Source organism: Solea senegalensis, linkage group LG2 (assembly GCF_019176455.1).
Source record: "Solea senegalensis isolate Sse05_10M linkage group LG2, IFAPA_SoseM_1, whole genome shotgun sequence".
Taxonomy (NCBI): domain Eukaryota; kingdom Metazoa; phylum Chordata; class Actinopteri; order Pleuronectiformes; family Soleidae; genus Solea; species Solea senegalensis.
This window is the reverse complement of record NC_058022.1, coordinates 18,529,172-18,553,014: the sequence shown is the minus strand read 5'-3', so window position 1 is coordinate 18,553,014 and position 23,843 is coordinate 18,529,172. Positions and strand designations below refer to the sequence as shown.

The window sequence follows — 23,843 nt, the reverse complement described above, 5'->3', positions numbered from 1 at the left end:
ATGGAGGACATTTCAAAATTAATTATGGTTTTAAAACGTAGCCGAATATTTATTCGCACCAAACCAATGTTGGAGTACAGAAAGCACAACTGAAGGAAAAACAGTGAAACAAAAACAATGATGCATAATTTATTAAGGCATTTTGCAGGAAAAGGCCACTTGACAGTAGAGTATATGTGTTTTCTGTGACGTGGGCAGTTCAAAGACTGTTCATACACATTTATAACAATCATTGTTTGACTTGGACTATGTATGGAACGTATGAAAGCCTGTGTCTGCCATTTGAAAAATAAAAATATATACAGTGCTACACATTTATGAGACCACCACCAAAGCTCCAGCTGCACTAAATTAACAGCATTGGTAATAATCAAAATGTTTCTGTTTGTGTTATGGGTAATACACCTGCATGTAGAAGCTCTTTAATCGAAATTATTTAATGCAAAAAAAAATAGTAAAGCACATTGTTATTTCCTGATTAAGATGTCAAATTATAGTTATTCACTTGCATTTCTAAACAGAAAAAAAATGTTTTAGTGGTCAAATGTTATGCTTTATTAATTTCTGCTTTCTCAGAGCAGCCCAGTGTGCCGGCTCAAATTTGGTTATAAAAAGCTGAATTAAATAAGTTTTTTGCCAAATAAATAACAATAACATTTTTAGTTTTAAATTATGAGAATACTATCTCATAATTATGAGATGCTAAGTCACAATTATGAGAATACTATCTCACAATTATGAGATACTATGTTGTAATTATAAGATACTAAGTCATAATAATGAGATGTTAAGTCATAATTATGAGATAAGTCATTATTATGAGATAAGTCATAATTATGAGATCAGTCATAATTATGAGATGTGAAGTCATAACAATGAGAATACTATCTCATAATTATGAGAAAGAATCTCATAATGTACACACAGTACACACTTGGCTCTATTACTATACATCTGTACATTTAATTGTATTATTTATTTTACATTTACTGGCAGCTATATGTATATCCTATGTTCTTCAAAATGTGAGGCGACTATTGTACGTTCAATTAAGCACCATATTACACTGATAGTTGGAGACTAGCCCGTATTGAGAGGCACATATTCCTTGTATTTTTAACCTTCAAGCCAAACACACCACACCACATTTAGAAACGTAGATACAATGGTGTCCGCTGGCTGTCACTTGCTCTGCGTCATAATTCTGCTGGAGTATGCAGAATACCAGCTATGAGTTGCAGCCCGAGACACGGGTGGACGCTGGGATGTCATTTCCATTGAAGCAAGTTTATTTAAGCCCCAAAAAACCCTTCAGGAACAAGGCACAAATGATGTTACCCCCGTCTCTGTTACCAATCATTCCTATGAAATATTTTCTGTCATAGCATATAGGTATTTGCATGATGTTTACAGAAGTAAAACAAGTGTGTTTTACAAGTGTGTTGAAATCTGAAGACTTTCTGTGTCCTTCGAGCAGAGAGAGCAGAAGTGAACAAGGTGTGAAAAATGCTCTGGTCAGAAATACTTGGATGGAACTGCAACGACGCTCCACTCCAGAGAAACCCACTCAATCCAGAGCTAACCAGAAGATTGAGGATCAAACCAAGACAAGTCAAACATAGCCACCGTGCACATGTTCCATTTTGCCTACGGCATCTGTATTGTGACTGCAGTTTGTGTGAAACTCAAATAAATCACTATGTGTGTCTACAATAAATGGTTGTGATGGTGGTTGATAAAGGCAACAGTCGAACATGACTCAGGCAAGTTCAAGCAACAACTTCAATAATTCTTCTATGTCACATTTTAATATTTGTTTTGGTTTTAGTCTCAGTATTTACAAATGGAGCTGATAATTGTCATAATGACTCTAAATTGATGGGACATTACACTGCAATAGGACAGAAAATATTGTGTTTTTGTTAGATAACTAACTTGGATTACAACAACACAAGCCGAAACACTGAACTGAAAATAAACTGCTAATGAGTGAAACATAAACAGCCAGACGGAATGTGAACTTAATGCTCTGCTGTTGTTTTGCTTCTTCTTTTTTTTTCTCAATTTTCAAAGTTTAATGTCTTGACACTCTCCGTCTCCACTGAGGGGAAAAAAGACAGTGTTGACCCAGACTTAAAATGTTAGTTTTAATATAGTTTTGCACTGTTGATGACTCCAGATACGTTTATGAGTGATAGCCAACAAAGCAAACCCAAGTCTAGCCCAAACAAACTGGGATGAAAGGCGCCCTTTGATCCGCTGCCGACCGTAGTGACATCAGCACTTTAGCTCGATTGTTTTCAGCTGAGGTTTCTCTGGGTGGCTTCACTTCAAGCTTCAGCTGAAACTGCCGGAACAGAACCAAAGAATTGGATCGCGAAGAAAAAACTCTCAGCTTAACCAAACAGACGATTATTTCCCGAGTTGTTTCAAGTAGCTTCTCGAGTTATTGTGATATAGCACGACTAAAGCTCCAACTTCATGTCTTTGAGCTAAATACTCACTGTCTTTTCAAGCCTGTAAGCTCTGTCATTTCACACCACCAGCAGCTTTAAGTTAAAGCTGTGAGGGCTCACATTCCGTGTGATCATAGTTATGTGTGACATTTCAAAGAGGATTATAAGAATGAAATGTGATAAAAAAAAGTATTTTCAGGTGACCCCTGAACATTTGACCACTGATGCGCTATAGTGTCGCATACCACCGAGACTCAGACTATAGTGAGAGAGACCAAGAAGGACGCATTTCTCTTGAGGATAATGTAAAACGATCAAATCAATTGTTGTGTAATAAATGTTTAAAGGTATTTGAGCACAGCTGCAGACTGGAACAACGATTAATGTGTCCACATTTCTCTCTAAAAACAACAATTACAATCAGATGCAAGAAAAAGTAAAGAGAACGTCAACAATAAACCCAAAATGTCCTCTAAACGTTGCACACAATACCTACACAAATACACACACACACACACACACTCCTCTATTAATAAAGTATTGTGTGTTTGTTACCTGTGGCCAACATAAATAGCTTTATGCGCTTGGACATGTTGACAAAGCAGCCATGGCTCATTGGTGGTTGATTGATGGCTGTGTGCGCCTTGCTAATTATTAGTACACATAAAAGGATGCTGTTATTTCCAGACCTGGCCCAGCAGGCCCCAGCTGGAGGGGTCACTGAGTAAATACGGAGCCATCAGTCTGTGACTATATCACTCAATCTTGATGTATGAGCAAAGAGGTACAAATTAAACCTGCAGCGACATTCGAGGGGGTACTGCACTCAACAGGACGCCATTTGGGCTAATTCCTGTATGGGGTTCAGACAATAGGCCACTATACCACATGGTGTAATTACTTTGTGTACACACATCTGGAATGAAGGAAAAAAAAAACTTAAAAAATAGGGAGAGCAACCGTTTAACTATTTTAGATGTGCAAAATGTGGGTTGAACAAGTGGAAGGAGTGGGCAACAGTGTGTGTGTGCATGTGACCTCTATAGGACCCTTTCTGGCATAAACACTGACCTTGTCAAGACCAGTAGTCCTCATGGAGACCAAAACCTGGTCCTGATAAACAAGCACCTCATTCCTGAGGAACAGGTTAGGTTTAGGGCTAAGATTTGAATGTAGTTAGGTTAAGTTTAGGGATGGGCATTACCTGGTTATGTCTAAGGTTAGGTATAATGCTTTGTTTCGGCCGTCCAAGTGAATGGAAGTCAATGCACAAACCTCTCTCTCTCTCTTTTTGCGCGTGCGTGTATGTGTGTGCGTGTGTGTGTGTGAAAGAGAGACTTTCGTGTGTCATCTGTTCAAAGTTAATCAACACCATATAGGAACAAGGAGAAAAGATCCTCTCTGAGCTCATGAAACAGGCTGCATATTATGTATCCAGTATCCCACAAAATCTCTTGTTTGCCTTCTTTTCCTCCCTCTGTACTTCCAAGCTTCCCCACTCCAGTTACGGCCATCTTGCTTCTATTTCTCGACATTACAGCCCCACTTATATTATCTATGTCATTTTGATGCACTCAGGCAGAGAGAGCCGTACCCAGCTTGAGCCTCCACATTCAGGGTGCATCTGGATTTTATAGCAGCTGACTTTTTTTCTGCTGGTGTGATGAGCTTGGCTGGGCTAACCCAGTCTGTGTGAATGTCAACTTTTGAAAAGATATTGATATTGATCCACAGGTTGAGACAGTTGCTGAGCATCAGCCACAACGTGGTGTGAGGCATGGAGAGAGTGTGTATGTGCATCAGGCCAAAAGTATTCAAGACATTAGGGAAGAGGATTATCTCTTGACAGTTGCTGTCTTTATTTTTATTTTTTTTCTGACTTTCCGAATAATTTATAAGGCTTATTGTCCTGTGTGTGTGTTCATGTTTGTGCTGAGTTACAAAGTATGTTGCCCCAACGGCCTCCATGAATGACACTCAGTGTAACTCGTGCAGCTTAACAAGTGAAAGTATTTTAAAACTTCAGTACAAATATTTATAACTTTATTGATAGTTTACTTGTACAAGATGTACATTCATAATTTGTGAATCAAACGGGGAAAGAAACAAACTGTACGATGATTCATGTTTAGGCATGCTTGCATATGAAATGATAATCATTTTTAATGGGTACAACAAATTCCATGGAGTATTATTCAATTTAACCGTCCCTGAAATGTTTGTAAACTTGGACACGCTACATTTTTTAGGCAAACAATGCACTACAGCCACACCTCCTAATTCAAACACTTAAAAAAAACATACAAAAATAAATGCAAAGCCATGTACAAATGTACACTTGTAGTTCAACTATTTCATCTTTCATAAACCTTTAGACAAAATAATAAATAAAACACCCATATGTTTAATTTAAAATGGAGACATAGATAAACAATTCTAAATGGAGGTCTGTGAACAGAGATGTTGTTGGAGACTGTTAGAGGTACGTAGATCTTAAACAGACCTACATGTATATCGCAGCTCTGACAGCAGTGTTGAAAAATCATCTTTGAATTCCAAAACATGAAAAATTCAAAATTAAAGAAAAACATCCACCATGGCTGGAAGAATTTGTTAAATACAGTCTGAATTGTTTTTGAAATCAACAATGAAATGTCACATATAACATGCAGAAATAAGGGAATTCTATTGTAAACTGCTTGGTTTGGATTACATTGCTGATTTGTGGATTTTATTATGGTGACTAACCAACATCCAATCGTAAAATGGATTTTCTTTCAGGTAAATGGAGTAGCAAAGAGAATTGTTTTTTTTTTATTATTTCTGCAGCTCAGAAAAATGTTCTCATGTCTTCCTCAACAAGAGGCAACTGCACCTGATGCATACAAAACAGTTTGAATACATAGGAGGTTTTGGTGCCATATGGCACCTGGTTTCAAGGAACCTCCCTCCAACTCAACAAAATATACACTGCTGTAGAAAAACTGGCGTGTTTGGCAAAGAAATGTAACACTGCAACAGTGCATGAAAGCAACGGAAAATCATTGGGTCTCTTTATCGTTGACAACTAACTGCTAGCTGTTTTTACTTTTTTGCTATTTACAGTATTGCACTTAAACTGCGCACCATTGCATTTCAGTTTGACTGATGCTTTCTTCTTTTTTTTTTCAGAATTACAAAAAAGAAAAATCGCAATTATACCCTTTGTCCAAGATAATGTCCTTTTTGCTGATCACATGACGATATCAAATTCCCCTCCCCCCTTATAATTAGCAAAGTAGTATCTGCTTGTAGTGCCATTTGTAAACACCCACATACAAGACCTGAAGTGCAAAGGCTATCTTCATTTCTTTACCCAGGATACAACACAACAAACAGAAAGAAAGAATAACGACAGAGGGAGAACGCTGTTAGGGAAAAAAAAGCAAACCAAATCTTGCCAACACATGCCCAGCAACACAGAATAATGTCTCTCCCCTCTGCAGCAACAAGAAAAAAAGGAGTTGTTGTTGCTTTCACTATAGCACAAGTCCATGAGAAGAAGGATATCAAACCGTAATAGAGACCGTTCATTTTGAAGATGTGTGTGTGGGGGTTGGGGTTTGTGGACGTGTTGAATGGCAGTGTTAAAAACAGTTGTCGAGCGGTTGTGTCAGGTGTGGATAGAGGCCAGTCCCAGAATGGTCCTCCATTAGAGCTCATGCACTTGGCAGCAGCAGGGAACACAGTGGTTGGAGACAAATATGGCCTTTTTTTTTAAACTTTTTTTTTTCTTCATTTTTCTCATGAGGTGTGGATTTTGGGGGGGCATAAAGGTGAGAGTTGTTCCAATGCGTCGGTGAAGTGGTGCGTGAGTCTGCTTCCCACATGCTCAACCCCTTTGCATTGTCAACATGGCGGCAGCCAGCGGCAGCAAGGCTCTGCTTTAGGCCCTGCTGCTGCCTGCCAGTTTGCTTTGTTCTAACGTCTTCTGGTGTGACAGGGCCCCGGCCCGGCCCTCACACAGACATCCACATGTGTTTGTACGGTCCTTGGGATGTGATCTGTGCCTGGAGTGGACTGAGCCACTGGCCCCGCAGAAGTCCTGCCTGTTGGGCGAAAAGTAAAAGGTGATTTCATCGGTATTTAATTACCGTTCTCTACAAGTGGTTTGTTTTGGCAGCTGGTTTTGTGACAATTTTCTCACTCCCTCCTCCTTCTTATTTTCTTCCTCCACTGTTCTCCCCCTGTCTCTCTCACACACACTCTCTCTCCCCCCTCTCTGTGTATGTGTTCCTCTCTTTCATTCTCACTCAGTGTTTTTGTTTAGTTTAGTTTTAGCTGTGAGTGTCACGGCCCTTTCACAGGCCCAGTCTTGTGTGAGAGGCGATTATGGGCATCAGGCGAGCGGAGGGGCAGCCCGGTGGGGTCAGAGTCCCAGAGCCTCGGTGTGTTTTCTTGCCTTGAGTCGCAGGTCGGCGATGCTCGAGTTCTTGCTGTTGCTTTTGGCAGCTGCCGCCACTGCTGCCGCTGCAGAGGCTGAGTCTGCGAGAGATGCGATTGGTAGTCCGAAGGGAGGGGGAGGGAACATCAGGTAGGGAGCGTGAGCAGTCAGGTGAGGGTGCAGGTGGGGGTGGGAGTGGGTGACTCCGTCCAACTGGAGCTGGGCTTGGACCTGCAGGACAGCAAAATGTAAAGTTAGTCAGCATCAACGCCTCAGGCCACATACGCACATGTCTGTGTGTGTGTGTGTGTAGGTCAAGGATTCAGGTTTCACAGTCTGACACTATTAAATCCCCCCTTAAATGTTACCCCCTCAAAGCTGTTGCTTACAGTGTGTTTTCTAAGAAAATAGTTCTCTGCTTTAGCCCTTTTTTCATGTCAGCGATTCTAAAAGTTAATGAATCATACATTGCTCTCAGACACCACATCCAATTTAATCATCCAGAATCAAAGTCTTTCTAGGGCCCAGAACAGATTTGTTTAATTCAGACTGAGGACTCGGTTATACCCTTGGAAATATGCAGTCTTGTTATCCTGATTATGTATTCAATTGCATAAATAAACAATTTTGCACTAAAAAGACATTCACATATTTGGACTTATAAATATTTATCCAGACATATTCCTGAGTCAAGGGGAAAAAAGAAACCATAAGGAGCATAGAATATCAGTTTTCACATTCTTGGCAATTATTTTATAAGAAGTAGGTGAAAATTAAGCATCCACTCACTTCTGAGGGAGAGAACTGAGCCTGTTGCCATTTCTCATGTGTTTCAAACACCACAGGAAGAAGTGGGAAAACCAAAATATTTCATGCTTTCTTCTCCAACCAAAATAGAATGATATGAAGTCAAAGTTTTAACTTGACTAAATATTATTTTTCACTTTGCCCCCTTTCATATTGGCCTAAAAAGTACTGAAAATGACTTGTAGGTCTTGAATTGAACCACAAATTTATCGTTGCTCAGCAGCGCTGCAACAGTATCCAAATAAAACCTCCTGCAGACTGCATCTCCACACAGTATCTCATTTACCAACAGTCAGGTGATAAACTGCAGCTGTGACCAATCATTTCCAGAATTGTGGTTGGAAAACATGTGATAAAATCACAGAAAACCGATTCAAAAAGCTGGCGGTTGACTTTTGTGAAGCAGTCTTGTTTGGGGGGAAACGAACGCTGCCCTAACAACTGGGTGGTGAAGTTTTAACATGTCTGTGCATGAGGGTGTGTGTTATATCTTTATTTACACGCGCACGCTCCGAGATTTTAACGACGACCGTGGCAGTTTTTCTTTAAATGTTAGTGAATACTAATGAAGGAAGAGAAGGAGTCACATGACTCAACGGTTTCAGGCCAGATTCAACCATCAGACTACACCTTATTCAACAAAAGACCAGCCATTCACTTGTTTTATATTCATAATGCTGCATTGCAGGCCCACTGCTTGTTTCGACCTTAAACGGTGAGCCTCTCTCTGTATGCAGGCCGCAAGCCTCCACCTCTGCCAGTGCAGCTCAATGCCAATATCCATAAGAGTCGACTCCATTCCTCGCTTTCATCATCTCTTTTATGTGCTGCACCGTTGGCTTAATTAGGCCGCTGCTTTTCACGAGGGGTCAAGCAGACAACAAAGCAGCGGGGACACAAAAAGCAGAAAGCAGCAGATCAAATGTCTGTCCACCTCTCTTCTCCTCTGCCTGTACAGCCTGACCCTCTCCACACAGCCACCAGGTGAAAGGTGCACTGAGGTCTGAGCTGCTCCCTCCCACGCTGACACACACACACATCCACTGGGTGTCTTATCACTCGCGTCTAATAGCTACACATGGCCTAGATTCATGTGGATGTACAAATATAGAAGGCCCACTTTGACTCTGAGAAACACATACATGTAGTTCCATTACAGATTCCTCAGTCGTCACCCAACCGTCTCAGGATGCTGTAAGTAATCAACTTGAAATTGTGCCTGCATGTTTAACTTCTACATATTTGATACAGCCTGATTCATTCATGCCTGTAAGTGCTAAAAACTCAGTTGTTTTGTATCACTTGATTTTTTAAGGCATTTGCCCAACAAACAGCCTGAGACGGTGTTAAGTGACACTTTTTTTTATCAATGTGTTTGTGTTTACTTGTGTTTTTTAGCAAACGTCTGCTTTGTGTCTTTGGAAAGGAGGGATTCCCTCAATTGATTCCTGTGCTTAAAATCAAGATTAAATCAATACAATCTCAGCGTCATCAGCCTCTGCTAAAAATAGGAGAACATGGCCTACCTGTTGGAAGGGCATCCGTAGGGCACCCATATTGACATAGGGTGCTACTCTGCATGCGTCGAGGTGACTGCCACTGCCCAGAATAACACCTGGAGTGAAGGGAAAGATGTCTGTCAGACCGCCAGACAGTTGTTGTTATGTGAGATGAGGAGGTCACAGGTTTGTTTTTTTCCACATGCAGTTAAAAACGGTTAAATATAGTGTCAAATTGTACAACTAAAAATAACCCAGAAAGGAAGAAAAAAGGAGAAAAAAATCAAATATCATTCAGAAGGTACAAGGAAGTGACATTTACCTTTGTGCATTTGGTTTTCCTGTTTTCGACACTTTGCTCTTCTGTTCTGAAACCAAACCTGGCATTGGAAAAGAAAATGATCCATTAGACAAATCAAAGTCTGATCTCATTTGTTTTATTGTATACACCAAATGTTATTTCAATACTTTCTACTGTGTAGCCAGTAAAGAAAATAATCTTATTCTCCATGTGTACAACATAAATATATGTATGTATATTTATATATACATACAATGGTAATGTAAAAACAGAGCTAAAAAAAATAAGCTAGGAAATTAAAAAGATGATGAAATAACCACATGGTCCTTTAAAACTTTATAAACCTCTTATTGAGTCTCACAGTTAATTCTTATGAGAACATAATGGTGTTAGGTAATAAACACAAAATGAGCAATAAAATCAGCAGCAAATAACCACGTTTTCCGTGAGGAAGATGGGGAATATTAAAGCGATAAAACGAATATAAAATGGTGATATTTCGTCAAGTTATTTTTAAAATGAAAAGAACAATACGAGTACAAATACATCCCTCATTAACCTGCACTTCCCAGTTTTGCTGAGTGTCTTTGAAGCTGCAGGGCTGGAGGCTACGCGGCCTATTGTTAATCATCATCAACCTAATTTGCCTCGCTGAATAACATTATCTTCCTCACCCTCGACCTTCGCAGTGATTATCATTTACAAATGCGGAATTAGCGGACCACAAAGGGCGCGCGGGCTGACGATGACGACGACGACGAGGATGATGATGGTGATGATGAATCAAAGGTGCCGTGAAGCCATTTTAAGTCGCGTGGGGCGACGATCAACACTGAGTCGATGAGGCTGCAGCTGCAGCAGCAGCAGAAACACAGTCAATAAAGTGCACATTAGTGACTGAGGACAGGACGTGAAGATAACTACATTTATCTTACAAACGTAGTTATTTCACTATCATATTATCATATAAGATTTAATCATAAATGAACCGTAAGTATGATTTCTACCAACCCATTATTATTAGTATATTTTGGTTATGATTATTATAATTATTAAATTAGGACACTGTACATTGTGATGATTGTTTGTTTGACCGGTGAGTTGTACAGCGGTAAATGACGCTGGACAAAAAAAAAAACATGATGTTTATGAAAATCCCAGGTGATTTTGCATCGACGCACAGTAATCCCAGCTCAGATAAATCAAGACTAATATTAGACGGGCCCCGAGATCAATTCCAATTACGCGCCAGTATGTTAGGCAAAGTGAACTACACTGGTTCAGACAGTTATTTCTTCATTAAGGGCCACTCAATGATGCGCTTCACAAATACCCTAATCTCATTTCCTTTTTGATTTTTTATCAGAGACAGTGAATAATGACATTTAATTTAGCAGCGCGCCAGAAACCCAAAGATATTAGTCCTAACCGAATTACTGCCTGCTCCTCACCAAGCTCTCATAACTTTCAATTAGATTCATTGACAGCTGCTCGGAGCGCAGGTTCACAGCCTGCAACAGCCCCTGCTGCACTTCACTCTCACTCACAGCCGCAGAAGGAAGGGGAAAAAAAACAAGAACGCGTCTCTGTGTCCTGTTAAAGTGCCCAGAAATGAGCATGTTTATTATTTCTCCCGAGGAGCAAAAACGACGCGTGTTTTTGATCACAGAAAACACGCACAGTCAGGGTTATATAGATCAAGCGTGTTTATACCATCAATTAATATTAATTCACACGCGGTGTGCACTTTATTAGTGATAACTGCAGTGCATCGCGGTCCGACCACGTTTTGCTCATATAATAGGAGTGGATGGGCTTATAAAGCTCTGCGGTGGCTTTTATTCATCCGATTAGATAGAGAACAGCAGCAGAGTTGGGCCAGAATTGAGTTATTTCTAATCTGTTTTTATGGGGACACTACATCAAGCCTATGGCAGATATTACAGAGAAAATGAGGAGGGATACGAGTTGACATAAGAGCGCGTCCCCTGAAGCAGCCATTCAGGCTCTTCATTCATTTTAATCATTGGTTGGGTTTTTTTCCCCCACCCACTCACATCCACGAGCCTGCTGGGATCGTATAGGAGTAAAGGCCTAGTGATGGACGTTCATATTGGTTGTTACATCCCGAGTAATTCCCTGCACTTGTTTGATATCGCTGCCTTTATGAATACAGAATTTTCCTTTTTTTTATGATTCTAGTCATTTAAACATCTTGTTGATTACACCAGAGACGACGCTTATTAGACAAATGTGGTTAAATATTCAGTCTAAATTTTAAATAGTTAACAGTGAATGTTCAATGTTTTGGGTTTTTATTTAACAGAGTTTTAAAGCAGTGTCACTGAAATACTGGGTCCTCACGAGGATATTGAAACAACAGTGATAACAAAAAAATCTACTGTGAAGGACCATGTGCTCTGTAAATCCACAGAGGAATATTACAAGAAATATAATCTGCATTGAGACTAATTAGCTCTTAACTTTTATTTTTATATATATATATATATATACATATATATATATATATATATATATATATATATATATATATATATATATATATATATATACATATATATAAATACATATTTACGTATTTAATATGTCTACACATTATGTCACTAAAACAAATGGCATTTTATTTGTTAAAAAAAATGTTTTAAACGTTTGATAACGTGAGCAACGCGAGGCCATAATCAAAAAACTAAATATTTGTTTTACAACAAAGTAAAAATGTAAATAAATGCATTACTGTGTAAACATACCCGGAATACAAATGTCTCATAGTATTAATATTTTCATGTGTGAACATGCTGGAGATTAAAACATTTTCTTTTCCTCCTTTATGAGCTGCATTTATTTTATTTTATTTTTTATTATTATTATTATTTAAATGATGAAACAATGAATGTAACTCGCACAACCTACATAGATGAGTCGAGAGACATGTTCTGGGGGTCGCCAAATAAATTAGCAGAAATGTTTTTTTTATGATTTGTGTGAACACTTTGTGGTTGGTTTATCAATCATATCTCGTGACAGTGTCTGGTTTACCTATTCAAAGGGATATGTTCACAAAAGTTAGACATAAAAATGCTCTTTAAATTGATGGTTTATCATCGTCAAAAAAAAAGTTCGCGCAGCATTGAACTATAATGCCCGTTCTGAAAATGACCTATAATGTCCTTCAAAGCACCAAATGAGGCTGTGACTGACAGAGGACTCCGCCGTAAGAAAGCAGAAGGAAAGTGTGAGTACGTGCAGGAGGGACAGATGCTCACCTGCACTCTGGCCTCGGACAGTCCCAGCCGCTGACTCAGCTCCTCTCTCATAAAGGCGTCCGGGTAGTGCGTCTCGTCGAAGAGCCGCTCCAGCTCGTTCAGCTGCTCCAAGGTGAAGTTAGTGCGACTCCTCCGCTGCTTCAGTTTGCCCTGTGGGTCCTCGTCCTCCGACTTCACGTCCTCCTTTTTCTCCTTACACTCGTAAATCCCTGTTAAACGGCCCATGATTGGGGAGGAAATGGACAGGAGATGCGTTCAAACGCTGGACATGACAGTGTTCCGAGGGAGACGCAGAGCCATAACCATGGGCACACGTTACGCACGCACACGCACACACTCACTTCAACGCACGTATGCGTACCACATGTACATTACTGGGCCCCAGTGTTATGGCGGCCTATAACAGGGGCCCTATAGACCCAACACACACACATGTGATTCTTCTTGGGGCAAAGCACTGACTTCCATTGATTTGGACAGTGTGCAAAGAGTTACCCCCTAACCTTAACCATAACCAGTTAATACCTGACCCTAACCTTAACCTAACCACAATTTCAATCTTGGCACTAAAGTTAACCAGTTCCTCAGAAATTAGGTTCTCTTTTATTAGGACCAGGTTTTGGTCTCCATGAGGACTACTGGTCCTGACAAGGTCAGTGTTTGTGACAGAAAAGATCCCACAGAGGTAACACACACACACACACACACACACACACATTCATTCTTCAAGAGAGGCCTATGGCTGCATTTCCACATTTCCAGCCTCCATAAGTCAGTGTGCTTATGTGTGTCAGTGCCCTTATAAAAGCAATTCAGTCAACACACACCATGTGAGCTTAATAAGGCAAGAGTCGAGAATTAAGCCCGGATTAAAATGGGTAAGATTTAGACCTTTTAACTCATGCAGGTAAAACACAGTGATTTTACTTTAGGTTACATCAAATAACGTGTGATATCTAACATTTTCGTCTGATGCTTTTCTTTTCTCCTTGAAACATTATGTAAAAGTGTATCAAGTTGTCAGTATATACTGTAAATTATTCCATTTTAATTGGGGCTATGCAGCACTATTACCACTGTCATCAGTGTGATGCTGTTATTATTAGTAACAGACGTGACAACTGCTGCAACTACTCATACGTTCAATCGCATTTTGTTGTTTGTAGTTGTTGGTGTAAAAGTTTATATATATTTTTCCCCGCAACTAAAAAGCATTTGATTATACGAATAATAGCAATCATATCCTCATATCCTACACAAAAGCAGCCTTAACGAAAAGTCTGCAGGATATAAGGAGGAATAATACAAGAAGAAAAAAATACATATATACAATTTGACTACACCATTTGATTTACATATCGTAAGTTAAGGATGACACATTTTTGATTGTGTTTAGTAGCAGATTGTTTAGATTTACAAGAAGTCAACAGCTTAAAGTGGAGTTTGTCTGACTTCGGGGTAAATCTTTGACAGTTTTAACATGCTACAGGTAAAACTGTGTGAGAACAGCGTTGTTGTTATAGTACAAGATAAAATATAAAATATGATCTATCATTTTTATAACTGTGTGCAATTGCAAATGAAGGTGAAGTAGCAAATGTTTGCACACTCAAAATAATAATAAAAATAATAATGATTATTATTATTAGCGAATATTTATGTGTTGTCATAAAATGTTAAACTCCATTACAATGATATTGCAACTCATTTTAGACACCGCAAATACAATTGATATAATTATATTATTTAAAAAAAATGAAATGGGATTTTGTTTTTCGTTTGACCAAAGGCTAGAGGTCTGAAAACAATCATCAAACAGTTAAAATCACGGTCAAACTCAGGATCCGCCTCCTGCTTTGTAAAATAATAGTTTTAAAAAAAAGAATAATGCGTAAATGATGTCCATTTACCCGAAATAAATTCGTAAAGCGATGGAAAATAAACTGCTTTTACGCATGAATTTGTCAGAGGGAAAAAAGAAATGTCGATGCAGGACAACTGAACTTGAGACATTTCCCCGACGCGAGCCTTAACTGTGCATTTGTTAAAATAGAAATGACAAGAAACAAGGGGGAAACACTCCTTACCTTCTGTCGCCCTCGAAACACTAAAGTCCTTGAGTTTCTCCTTTTCCAGGTCGACGTGGTCCTTGAACAGATGCACGGGGCAGTGGCTGCTCTCCGTTATGTCCTGCAGGTTTGTCTCCGGGCTGCCCAGCTCCCTCGCCCTCGTCAAGCCGCTCTCCAAAACTTCCCTGTACGTGATCGCCTCTTTGCTGCTCTCCTTGGTTTTCTGATCGAAAGATTTCGACACGAATGCCGTCAGTTCTTCCATGGCTCGGTCTCGGCTCGGCTCGTGCTCAGTAGTGCTCAGTCCTGCGCAGGGAAATCCACCGTGAATCTACCTTGTGCCTCGTCTGTGCAGTCTGCACATACACACACACACACACTCTCACACACACTCTCGCTCTCTCTCTCTCTCTCTCTCACACACACACACACAGGCGGATGTGCGCTCTGGTTTGGAGGCTGGCAGCAGATAGGAGGGGTGGAGAGGAGGTGAGATCACTCCTGCTGTTGTGACTGTGTATTTGAGAGCACACTATTTATACACGGCCACCTCAGCCCAGCCCCCCCACCCCCTCTTTTCTCCGATCTGTGTCTTGAGCAATTACAGGCCGCCTCGACTTTGCAAAATTCAACTTTCAGCAGCTTTTTTTCCCCTCCTCCTCCTCCCCCTTCTTCTTCTTCTTCTTCGTTTTCTTCTTCTTCTTCTTCTTGTTCCACAAATCAATGATGGAGCTGATGGAGGCGGTTAATTGAATTATGGGGTCATTAAAATGGCTCACTCCTGTGAAAAAGCACGTGTATGGCTGTTGCCTATAAGTCGAATTAATTCTGAGTGTGTTTGAGGGATCGCCCCTTTAATAACATACCCTCTTTTTTGGGGTTATTGTTTGTTGAGTTGACAAATGTGCTTTGAAGCTGACCTGCACATACCTGTCTATAGAAGGATTGAGTTCATATTCCTTAATCCTGTGTGCTGCCTGTGTGGTGAGATTCATAAAAATCATGTCATAATGCAAAAGTGGCACATTAATTACAAATATATAGGGTTGCACAATTTTAAATATTTCTTGAAACAGCACAATATTAAAGTTAAACTTACTTAGTATCCGAAAAAAAATAATATGTTTAGGCCATAAACTTTGTTTTTTCAATAAAGAAATGCTGCAGGAAAAGACTCAACAGCGTCACACAATTTATAAGATAGTGTTAATATTTGACTGTTAAAAAAATCCGCGTTCCTGGTACGTATTCACGTGTGAGCCTTCGTGGTTTACTGTTACAAAAATGGGCTGCAAATCAATAGATATCAGCAGTGAAAAAATGCTGCCTCTATTTACAGGGTTTTCATGGGAATAAGTGAGCACATAATGGCTTCACGTTATCTAAGTCGTTCATCAGTCCAGCACACAAACACAAAAGGCCGGGAGAGGAGTGTGATCCCCTGGGTCTGCCGCCCAGAGCGGCCCGCCACTGTGAAAGTCTCATATCTCAGCTCCATAATGACTCGGTTTGATGTCTCTCCATTTATCAGTGAGCGCGCTTCACATCACTGCGGCTGACGCACACGTCGAGGTCTCTCCCTCGTGCCATGAACTGCGCCTTTTGTTGTTAATAGACTTAAATCCTCTTTAAGACGCAAATCTGCGCTCCCATGTCGTGTGCCTCGAAACCACACCACAATAAAGTGGCGTTTTACAAAAGGCGCCTGTGCGTGTATTATGTGTCTCTGCGTGGAACGAAATAATCAACCAACTGGGGCTTGGTTAAAATAAAATTATTAAAATGTCTCTAACTTTTACGCGCGGCTTCACGTTCCTCCGAACTTTGAGGATCTAAAATATTTTCTTTGTCTTTTTTCGTTCAGAGGTCATTTTAATGCGTAATATAGATATTAAATATACCACGTGCGCATCATATAATGCTATTTTTTTCATTATATTACAAATAAATAATAATGTTGATTCTTCTGATTGTTGTTATTTTTTTCTTCAACAAAAACACGTCTAACGACACGACTTCAAAAAAGAATCCATACATCACCAAATCTGTAATCACTGATATTAATAACTAAGCACCCTATGTCTTTTCTTTTAGGGATATTTTTACATTTTGTGTAATTTAATGTACTTTTCAACACATTACACTAAGCTGCAAAAACCGCACATGGTCCAGCTTGATTTATTTTTCCAGAGGTTTAAAACGTAACGCCTGCGATAATAATCTCATCGCAATGTTGTGGTGTCCAATCAGCAGCAGCCTGTACGAGCATCAGACGGAATCCAGGAGGGATGATGCGCTTTACGCGCCGACGCTGGTGTCGCTACAGTTTAGTGGCCAAAAAACTCTTAAAGGGGCCTCAATCATATTTTCACTTTGCGGTCATTCCACCACGAACACACGCAGCACCACCGCCTCTCCTGCTGCACGTGCGCAAAACGTGGCTTGTTGTTTTTAAATAATTCATTAACTCCTATTTATTACCAGTGTATTATGGACAACAGGACCACAGTGTCATAGAGTCATAGATATGTGGTCAGAAAGTAAAACAAAAAAAAACCCTAACAAATAAAACATTCAAAAGAATAATATATGTCGAACAATTATATTATTATTTATGTATGTATGTATTATTAATTTTATTATTCAACACTGTATTCAAACTTCAAATTAAATTAAATGATGTGCATTTTATATAAAAACATCTATTTCTAATTTCTATATTTATTCACTATCAACCACATTACATCATCACATTAATCACAATTTAAAATGTATGCAGCCCCAGTTTTATGTTCAGAATGAAAGGTCCATTGAAGCTACAGAGGTTTGTATCACTTTATTTAATTTATTAATCAAATTAATACAAGGATATAGTCACAATTTTACAGATTATTATAAAATTATAAAACATTAATCACAAGATCTAGGCTTTTTTCCCATGTTATTTAGTGAATCAGTACGACCTCTCTCCCTCTGCATGTTCGCTTGTAAATACACGAGAAACGTAGTAATTGCCGAGTTGCAGTAGGTGCCAAGCACTTTCTTTTACTGTCCACAAGCCTGCTCATGTCCTCATCGGTCATTTGCTGCTCATTAGGGAGCTGAGGAATTCCTTCTCTACCTGCTTGTGATGGCTTTGGAACATTATCAAGACATCAGCAGACTTAAATGAGTCTGTGCCAGCTGCATGAGAGCAGAGAAGGGGAGAGAAAGAGGAGGAGGGGTGAAGGGGAGGGAGAAAGAGATGTGGAGAGGGAGCGAGGGTGAGGGGACATACTGTAGCCATGCAAAGCAATGAGAGAATTAGGCTTGTGTTGCCCTTCCTGACTGTACAAGTAATGTTAACCATTAGCAGTGAGGTGAAGTAGTGCTTGTGTGGGGATTTAGAGATACGGGGAAAGATATACAGGAAGGGTCAGAGCAGCAAATACTACACCAAGCTGTTTCAACCTGTTCCCTCTGCCAGACTAATCCCTCATGTGAGAAGGGATGGATGATCCTAAATGCAGGTCTTGGCTTCTGGATGATTTCCAAGATATTCCGCTGCCGACAACTCCCCACCACCACCCCTCCCCCCTCGCTCTTGAGGCAAGTTATTAACAGAGTCATTCACTTACTCACATTTTGTGAATTGAAATAATATAGATTATGGAATAATTATTTATTATGGAAGTGTAAAAAACTAAACAGATAAATGTTTCTACACAACAATCCTCATCTCTCAGCACCATTGTTGTGTGGAATCATAATATATGACAGATGTGATTGTCTAAATGTTTTACTTGGCCCCAAGACAGCAGAATGAGTTTTGAAAAAAAAAATTACTTAAAAAGCAACTACTGCACCTCTAGAGTCTAACATCATTTCCATGACCATAAAGCTTTTTTTAGAGCAGAGCTTATCTCCAAATATCATCTTCTCATTCTATAGGGAAAAGGGGAGCAGCAGAAAAATGCAATAAAGTGGTACACATTGAATCTGATTCAGCATTGCAGAGGTGCTGTACAGATGTGGTATACAGAAAATTGGATTCTTCCCCTGGTGCAGGAAAAATTGAAACCTTGTCTTTGTGAGGAGGAGGAGGAGGAGGATTTTAACTTGTGGCCACGTTAATGACAGTGAGTGTGTGTTTGTTTATTAGAGTCCTCTGGCTTGTCTGTGGGGTGCTGGGACCTCGTGGTTTGTTACATTGTCTGGTGCCTTCATTTAGGTCCTTTTCCAGAGCTGCAGTGGTCCACAGAGACTCCTGGCTGTTCTGTGTTCAAATGCCTCGTCTGCCATCTAAATTAGGCTTTCGGGGCAAAAAAATATGAGGAAAAAAATTCAACATGAAAAATACCCCAATGTGCTGAACATTAGCTCACACTCAACTGGGATGTTTTGGGAATATGTTGGTTCTCCTTTTTGGATTTTTATTTTTCTCTGTGTATTCTCTAACTGCTATCTACCCACAGGGCACCGGAGCCTCTTGTTGAGGAAAAAAAAAAAGCCGTGAAATTGACATTACACTCTTAAACGGAGTGAATATGTGCAAGGAAAACACAGCAATCCACTGACAATGCTTGAAAGTCAAATATATTCTGCTTCTCTCCCTTTCCATCTCCCTTCATAATAAGCCACAGTGAGCAATTCAGGTTAAATCTACTCATTAATTACCCCTTAAAATCATTTCCTTTCATTTATGGCAGGGAAAAAAAAGAGTGTTTTTCACAAGACCCTGTAAAGATACTGTTGTCGTTGGTGAAATACTCCAGGGAAATGCAACAATTTATACAAATCAATAGTGTTCAAATAATTCATGACTGATCACATGGTGTTTTAGCTCCTTATTTGCAGTAGAAAACCATGTTTTGTTTGGCTCCCAGAGGGCAACATGAAAGACCTGGGGAGAGGCGGGTAGAATTGGGAATGGGGCCGAAGAGAGTGCATGAGGATAATAGGAGGACATTGATCATTTGGTGCACAAGAAGACAACTGAACCTGTGAGTCAAGGCTAACAAGATGTATCATTTATTTATTATTTAGATGTGTCTGGGATTCTTGTTCACATCGTGTTACAACAGGTTTGCATCACCATCTTTAGAGGGGACACAGTGTGGTGACCTGAAAATGCAACTTATAACATTTTCTAATTTCTATGAAAGAGGGGAAGATGAAATAATGTACACAGAAAAAAAAAAACATACACAACTGCCAGTCTGAAGCAGAGTTTGCTTAAATCTTTAAGTGCTGTCCCCTATTGTGTGTTGTGTGGAGCACATGAATCCCAGTTCGGGCAAAGTTAGTCACAGCTTGTAATGGAAATTAATTTCGTAAATGTGGAGATGGATCAAGTTCCCTCTTGGCAGGGGAACTGTCCCACAGACATGTTAACAACGTCTTCAGAGACCAATGAGGCCAATTTACAATAAGTATCTATTTTATGTTGCTTGCTTTGTGTGCGTATGTGTGTGTCTCACCACAGCAGGCTATAAGGGGTCCCTCTGGTGTCAGACCAGCGTTTATGGGGTGATGCTGCACGTTCTCAATCACACAATTAAAGAGTGGTCTGTAGAGGGAAAGAGAGGGAGTCGGAGAGAGACTTACTCTGTTTATAGAGATGGGGAAAGAGGGATAGCATCTTTTACACTGAGTGATTTATGTTGTGGCACTGAGAAAAAGAGGAGTCTTTGATAGATGACTTCATTAGAATTAATTAACAGAACTGAAGGCCTGACACAGACAGAGGAGACAGAGGTGAGACAGAGAGGGAGAGAGTGGATTTGAGGAGAGACTGGGGGATAAAAAAGGTGAAGAGACACAAGGAGGAGGTTCACCCTGGAAAACAGAGAGGAACAGCAGAGGGTGAATGGGTGAATGGAGGACAGATGCAGAAAAGACTTGAGTATAGCACGTATGTTTATGAAATGGGCGTAGTCTTCCGGTTGCAAAACAAATTCCCATTTTAAAGCCTCGGGATACAGTGCATGTGAGCGGTAGCAATTAGTTCACAGATGTCACCTGCAAACAGGCACCTACTGGACAATTTCAGCTGTCAATCAAACAAGTATCATGTATTTTCCTCAAAAAGGGAACACAATTTACAAAACTGACATCATGTGCCATTAACCCTTACAACACAGACTGCTTTTTTTCCATTACTTTGTTAAAACGTCTTGAGGCAATAAGAATGTGAAATATAGAGTGTCTCATATCCTTTTTGTCAGCAAAACCTATGGGAAAAAAAATTTTCACCAACTATATATTTTCACCAACATATAAAGCAAAAACTACTAAAGTTTAAATCAGATTGAATTTGTGAAATCTGGAAATATGTCAAAGTTCGAAGTTCACTTGGTTCATTTCTATGAACAAAAAGAAAAGAAAAATGGCCTATTTTGTGACTTTTGCACAATTATCGCTACTCCCGTTTTTGTTTTGTTTTTGTCTTTTAAAAAAACAATGTGACATAAAATGAATCATAACTTTAACTCAACAACACATGACACAAAAAAATGCATTTTGTAAAGGATGTCCTTATAAGAGTTGTGTATTATTCCCATGGCAATTTACCAAGCGTGCACCTGTGGCACAGATCCGTGCCATGTGAGCACTAAGGGTTAAATAATTAAAGAAACTAGCAACAAAGACCTTCCTCAGGAAAATGTTCGGGGAAAAAAGTGAGAAGACAATTTATTCCATAGACTCCTATACAAATTAAGTTCTTTTTTGAGTCGTCCCCTCGTGGCTAGCTGCTAATTCCGTCCTACTTCCTGGGGGGCTTCACATTTCAAACTGGAATCCTATGGTGGAGAGGTGTTTTCAGACAGCACTGTCCTTCCATGACATAACGCACTGTGATCTGTTTACGAGTAAATCTGTACATGTACATTAAATTCAACACTTGTGACAAAACCACAAAACTCATGTATAAGCTGTATATGTGGGTGTGTTTGGCGTAAGACTGATCTGGCATGTGCCGCGGGCTGTGTCAGTTGGCTAAAGAGCCACATCACTGCCTCTCTCCTGTTAACCTTTGAATCCCTCGTCTCCTCCACAGAGACAAATGCCAAAGCTCCTGTGACTCCAGTCAAACTCAAGCCCACCTATTGCAGACCTCAAAGCTATAGTTTGAAATGTTCAGATGTGGTGTTTAGACACAGAGCACAGGTAAGAGTGGCATGCGATATTTTGGGCTTATAATGGTAACGCCTCAGCTTTGACATCTGAGGCATCTGCTGGACACACTGACTTTAGCGACGAAAGATGGTAAGCAGTCACATGCAGGTGGACAAGGGAGGATTGGATTAACGAGAATGAGACATGCAATTTTTTTATAATTTTTTGTCCATGTGCCAGCCATGAATAGATTTTACATACTATGATTTACCGATCGGCCATTATAAGTCACACATAAACGTATGTTTCATATGATGCCAGTTGAGCTGCTGTGGGCTGGGAGCACCTGTCACAGGACATCCGTCCATCCTCTCGTTGTAGCTGCTGAGATGCAGAGCATCCACCGTGCCAGAGGGGGAGCTGTGTATCTAAGAGCTGGCCTAATTACGTCACTTCCAGGTACCTGGCCAATCACAGGACAGTGGGAAAGCTCTCGTTGGCTGGCCAATCACAACACAGTCCACGCTCTGGGGGTGTGATTTTGGTCTGAAACAGCACGGCTGATGAGAGCGTGAGTGAGGAGATATTTTGATCGGCTCGTTTGCAGCGACTAGGAGGTTTTTAACCATAAAAACAAGTTAATATATGTAAGTAGACCTCCATAACTAACATATATGTGCGATACAAGCATTCGATGTCGCCTTTAAGTCACTTTAAACATGGTATGGTTTAACAAGGCAGGCCAGATGGACTGGTGTAAGTATTTCAGAACCTGCTGATGAACTGGGATTTTCATGGCATAGGCTGGATATAAAAATTGACATAGTGTTTCACCTGGACGATAGCAGCTGTCAATCAATCTGGCCTCCATTCATATGTGCTGTCTTTATCATGTACCAATAAGTGGTACAAAAATCCAAAATCCTAAAGGTAGCAACTGTGACCTTTGACTCCTCAGTAAAATGTTTACTCGTTTTATAAATGAAGTGAGAAATGGGCCAGAGAGTGTATATATACATAAGTGGGCAGCACAGATGCTACTGTTACAAACTGTAAAGATTGTTAATTGTTTTACTTACTCCACCTCTCTCATCCCTTCTACACCTCTTCATATCCCCTCATCCACCCATCCATCCATCCACCCATTTCAGCAGCAATGAATTAAGGCAATAAAACATGGCCAAATAAATGAGTAATTAGTAAGTGCACGGTAATAACCCCTAAGCTGAAAGATGATTCCCCTCTTGATATTAAAGAGATAACACAGCAGAGGAGCAAAAAGCAAATGGCCCAAAGCCTCCAGCTATGCTCCCCTCCAAAGTTGTTTTCCTGGAAAAGTAGGCAATTGACAAACGGTGTAAATGCTGTTAATTACCAGCACCAGCACCCCAAACAGTCATCTCTGCCTGTAACTAATAAGTAATCAATTAGCTAATGAATTGGTCATTAAGTGAAAAGCTAATCTTGGCCGAGGATTTTTTTTTAAAATGATTTTTTATTTTTTTTTTTGCCTATGATCCTGGCTAATTGCCGTTGTCATACGGCCCTCTCAGGTTTCAGCATGCCTAATGAAGCTTCATTAGATCATAACTGGCACTCTTGGAAGATTCACAGGCAAACCTGCTTCCCAATTATTTTTAATTGCCAGACATTCTGCACAAACAAGTGCTGCAGCACCTTGCAGAACAGGAGAGCTCAGGCTGGCTGCGCTATGTTTCCTTCATGACTTCATTTGAAGCGATTAGAGCATGGAGCAGGATCGTCACCGAGCTGCTGTTGTCTGTGGTGGATTTAAAGAGCTCATCAGCTCGAACTGCTGGGTTCATTGTTCTGCTTCCTTCCTCGCTTTGATTTGGACTGTGGAGAAACGCTGCTGCTTTCAGCGTGACTCAATGGCTCTGCATCG

The 23,843-nt window shown here is 40.1% G+C and overlaps 1 protein-coding gene across 3 annotated transcripts; it reads right to left on the bottom strand.

Annotated features, from left to right (window-relative positions):
• Window positions 1–4,482: 4,482 nt before the first annotated feature.
• On the bottom strand, window positions 4,483–15,337 carry shox (short stature homeobox). Of its 3 annotated transcripts, none has more exons than XM_044049099.1 (6): window positions 14,858–15,337; window positions 12,771–12,979; window positions 9,508–9,565; window positions 9,213–9,322; window positions 6,898–7,110; window positions 4,483–6,544 (listed from the first exon to the last, which is right to left on the bottom strand). In XM_044049099.1, the coding sequence occupies exons 1-6, from the start codon at window positions 15,102–15,104 to the stop codon at window positions 6,455–6,457; spliced, it is 927 nt and encodes a 308-aa protein (XP_043905034.1). In that variant the 5' UTR covers window positions 15,105–15,337; the 3' UTR covers window positions 4,483–6,454. The 3 variants fall into 3 exon arrangements, with proteins under 3 accessions (XP_043905034.1, XP_043905043.1, XP_043905051.1); XM_044049108.1 differs by having other exon boundaries at window positions 9,213–9,301; XM_044049116.1 differs by lacking the exon at window positions 4,483–6,544 and having other exon boundaries at window positions 6,807–7,110.
• Window positions 15,338–23,843: the final 8,506 nt, after the last annotated feature.

What these genes read in the sequence shown, in the direction of transcription:
- shox (XM_044049099.1), bottom strand. Translation starts at nt 15,104, where the DNA reads ATGGAAGAACTGACGGCATTCGTGTCGAAATCTTTCGATCAGAAAACC. An exon ending in TGTTTCGAGGGCGACAGAAG is followed by an intron (nt 12,980 to 14,857) that starts GTAAGGAGTGTT and finishes GCCGTTTAACAG; the next exon opens with GGATTTACGAGTGTAAGGAG. An exon ending in GGAAAACCAAATGCACAAAG is followed by an intron (nt 9,323 to 9,507) that starts GTAAATGTCACT and finishes GCGGTCTGACAG; the next exon opens with ACATCTTTCCCTTCACTCCA.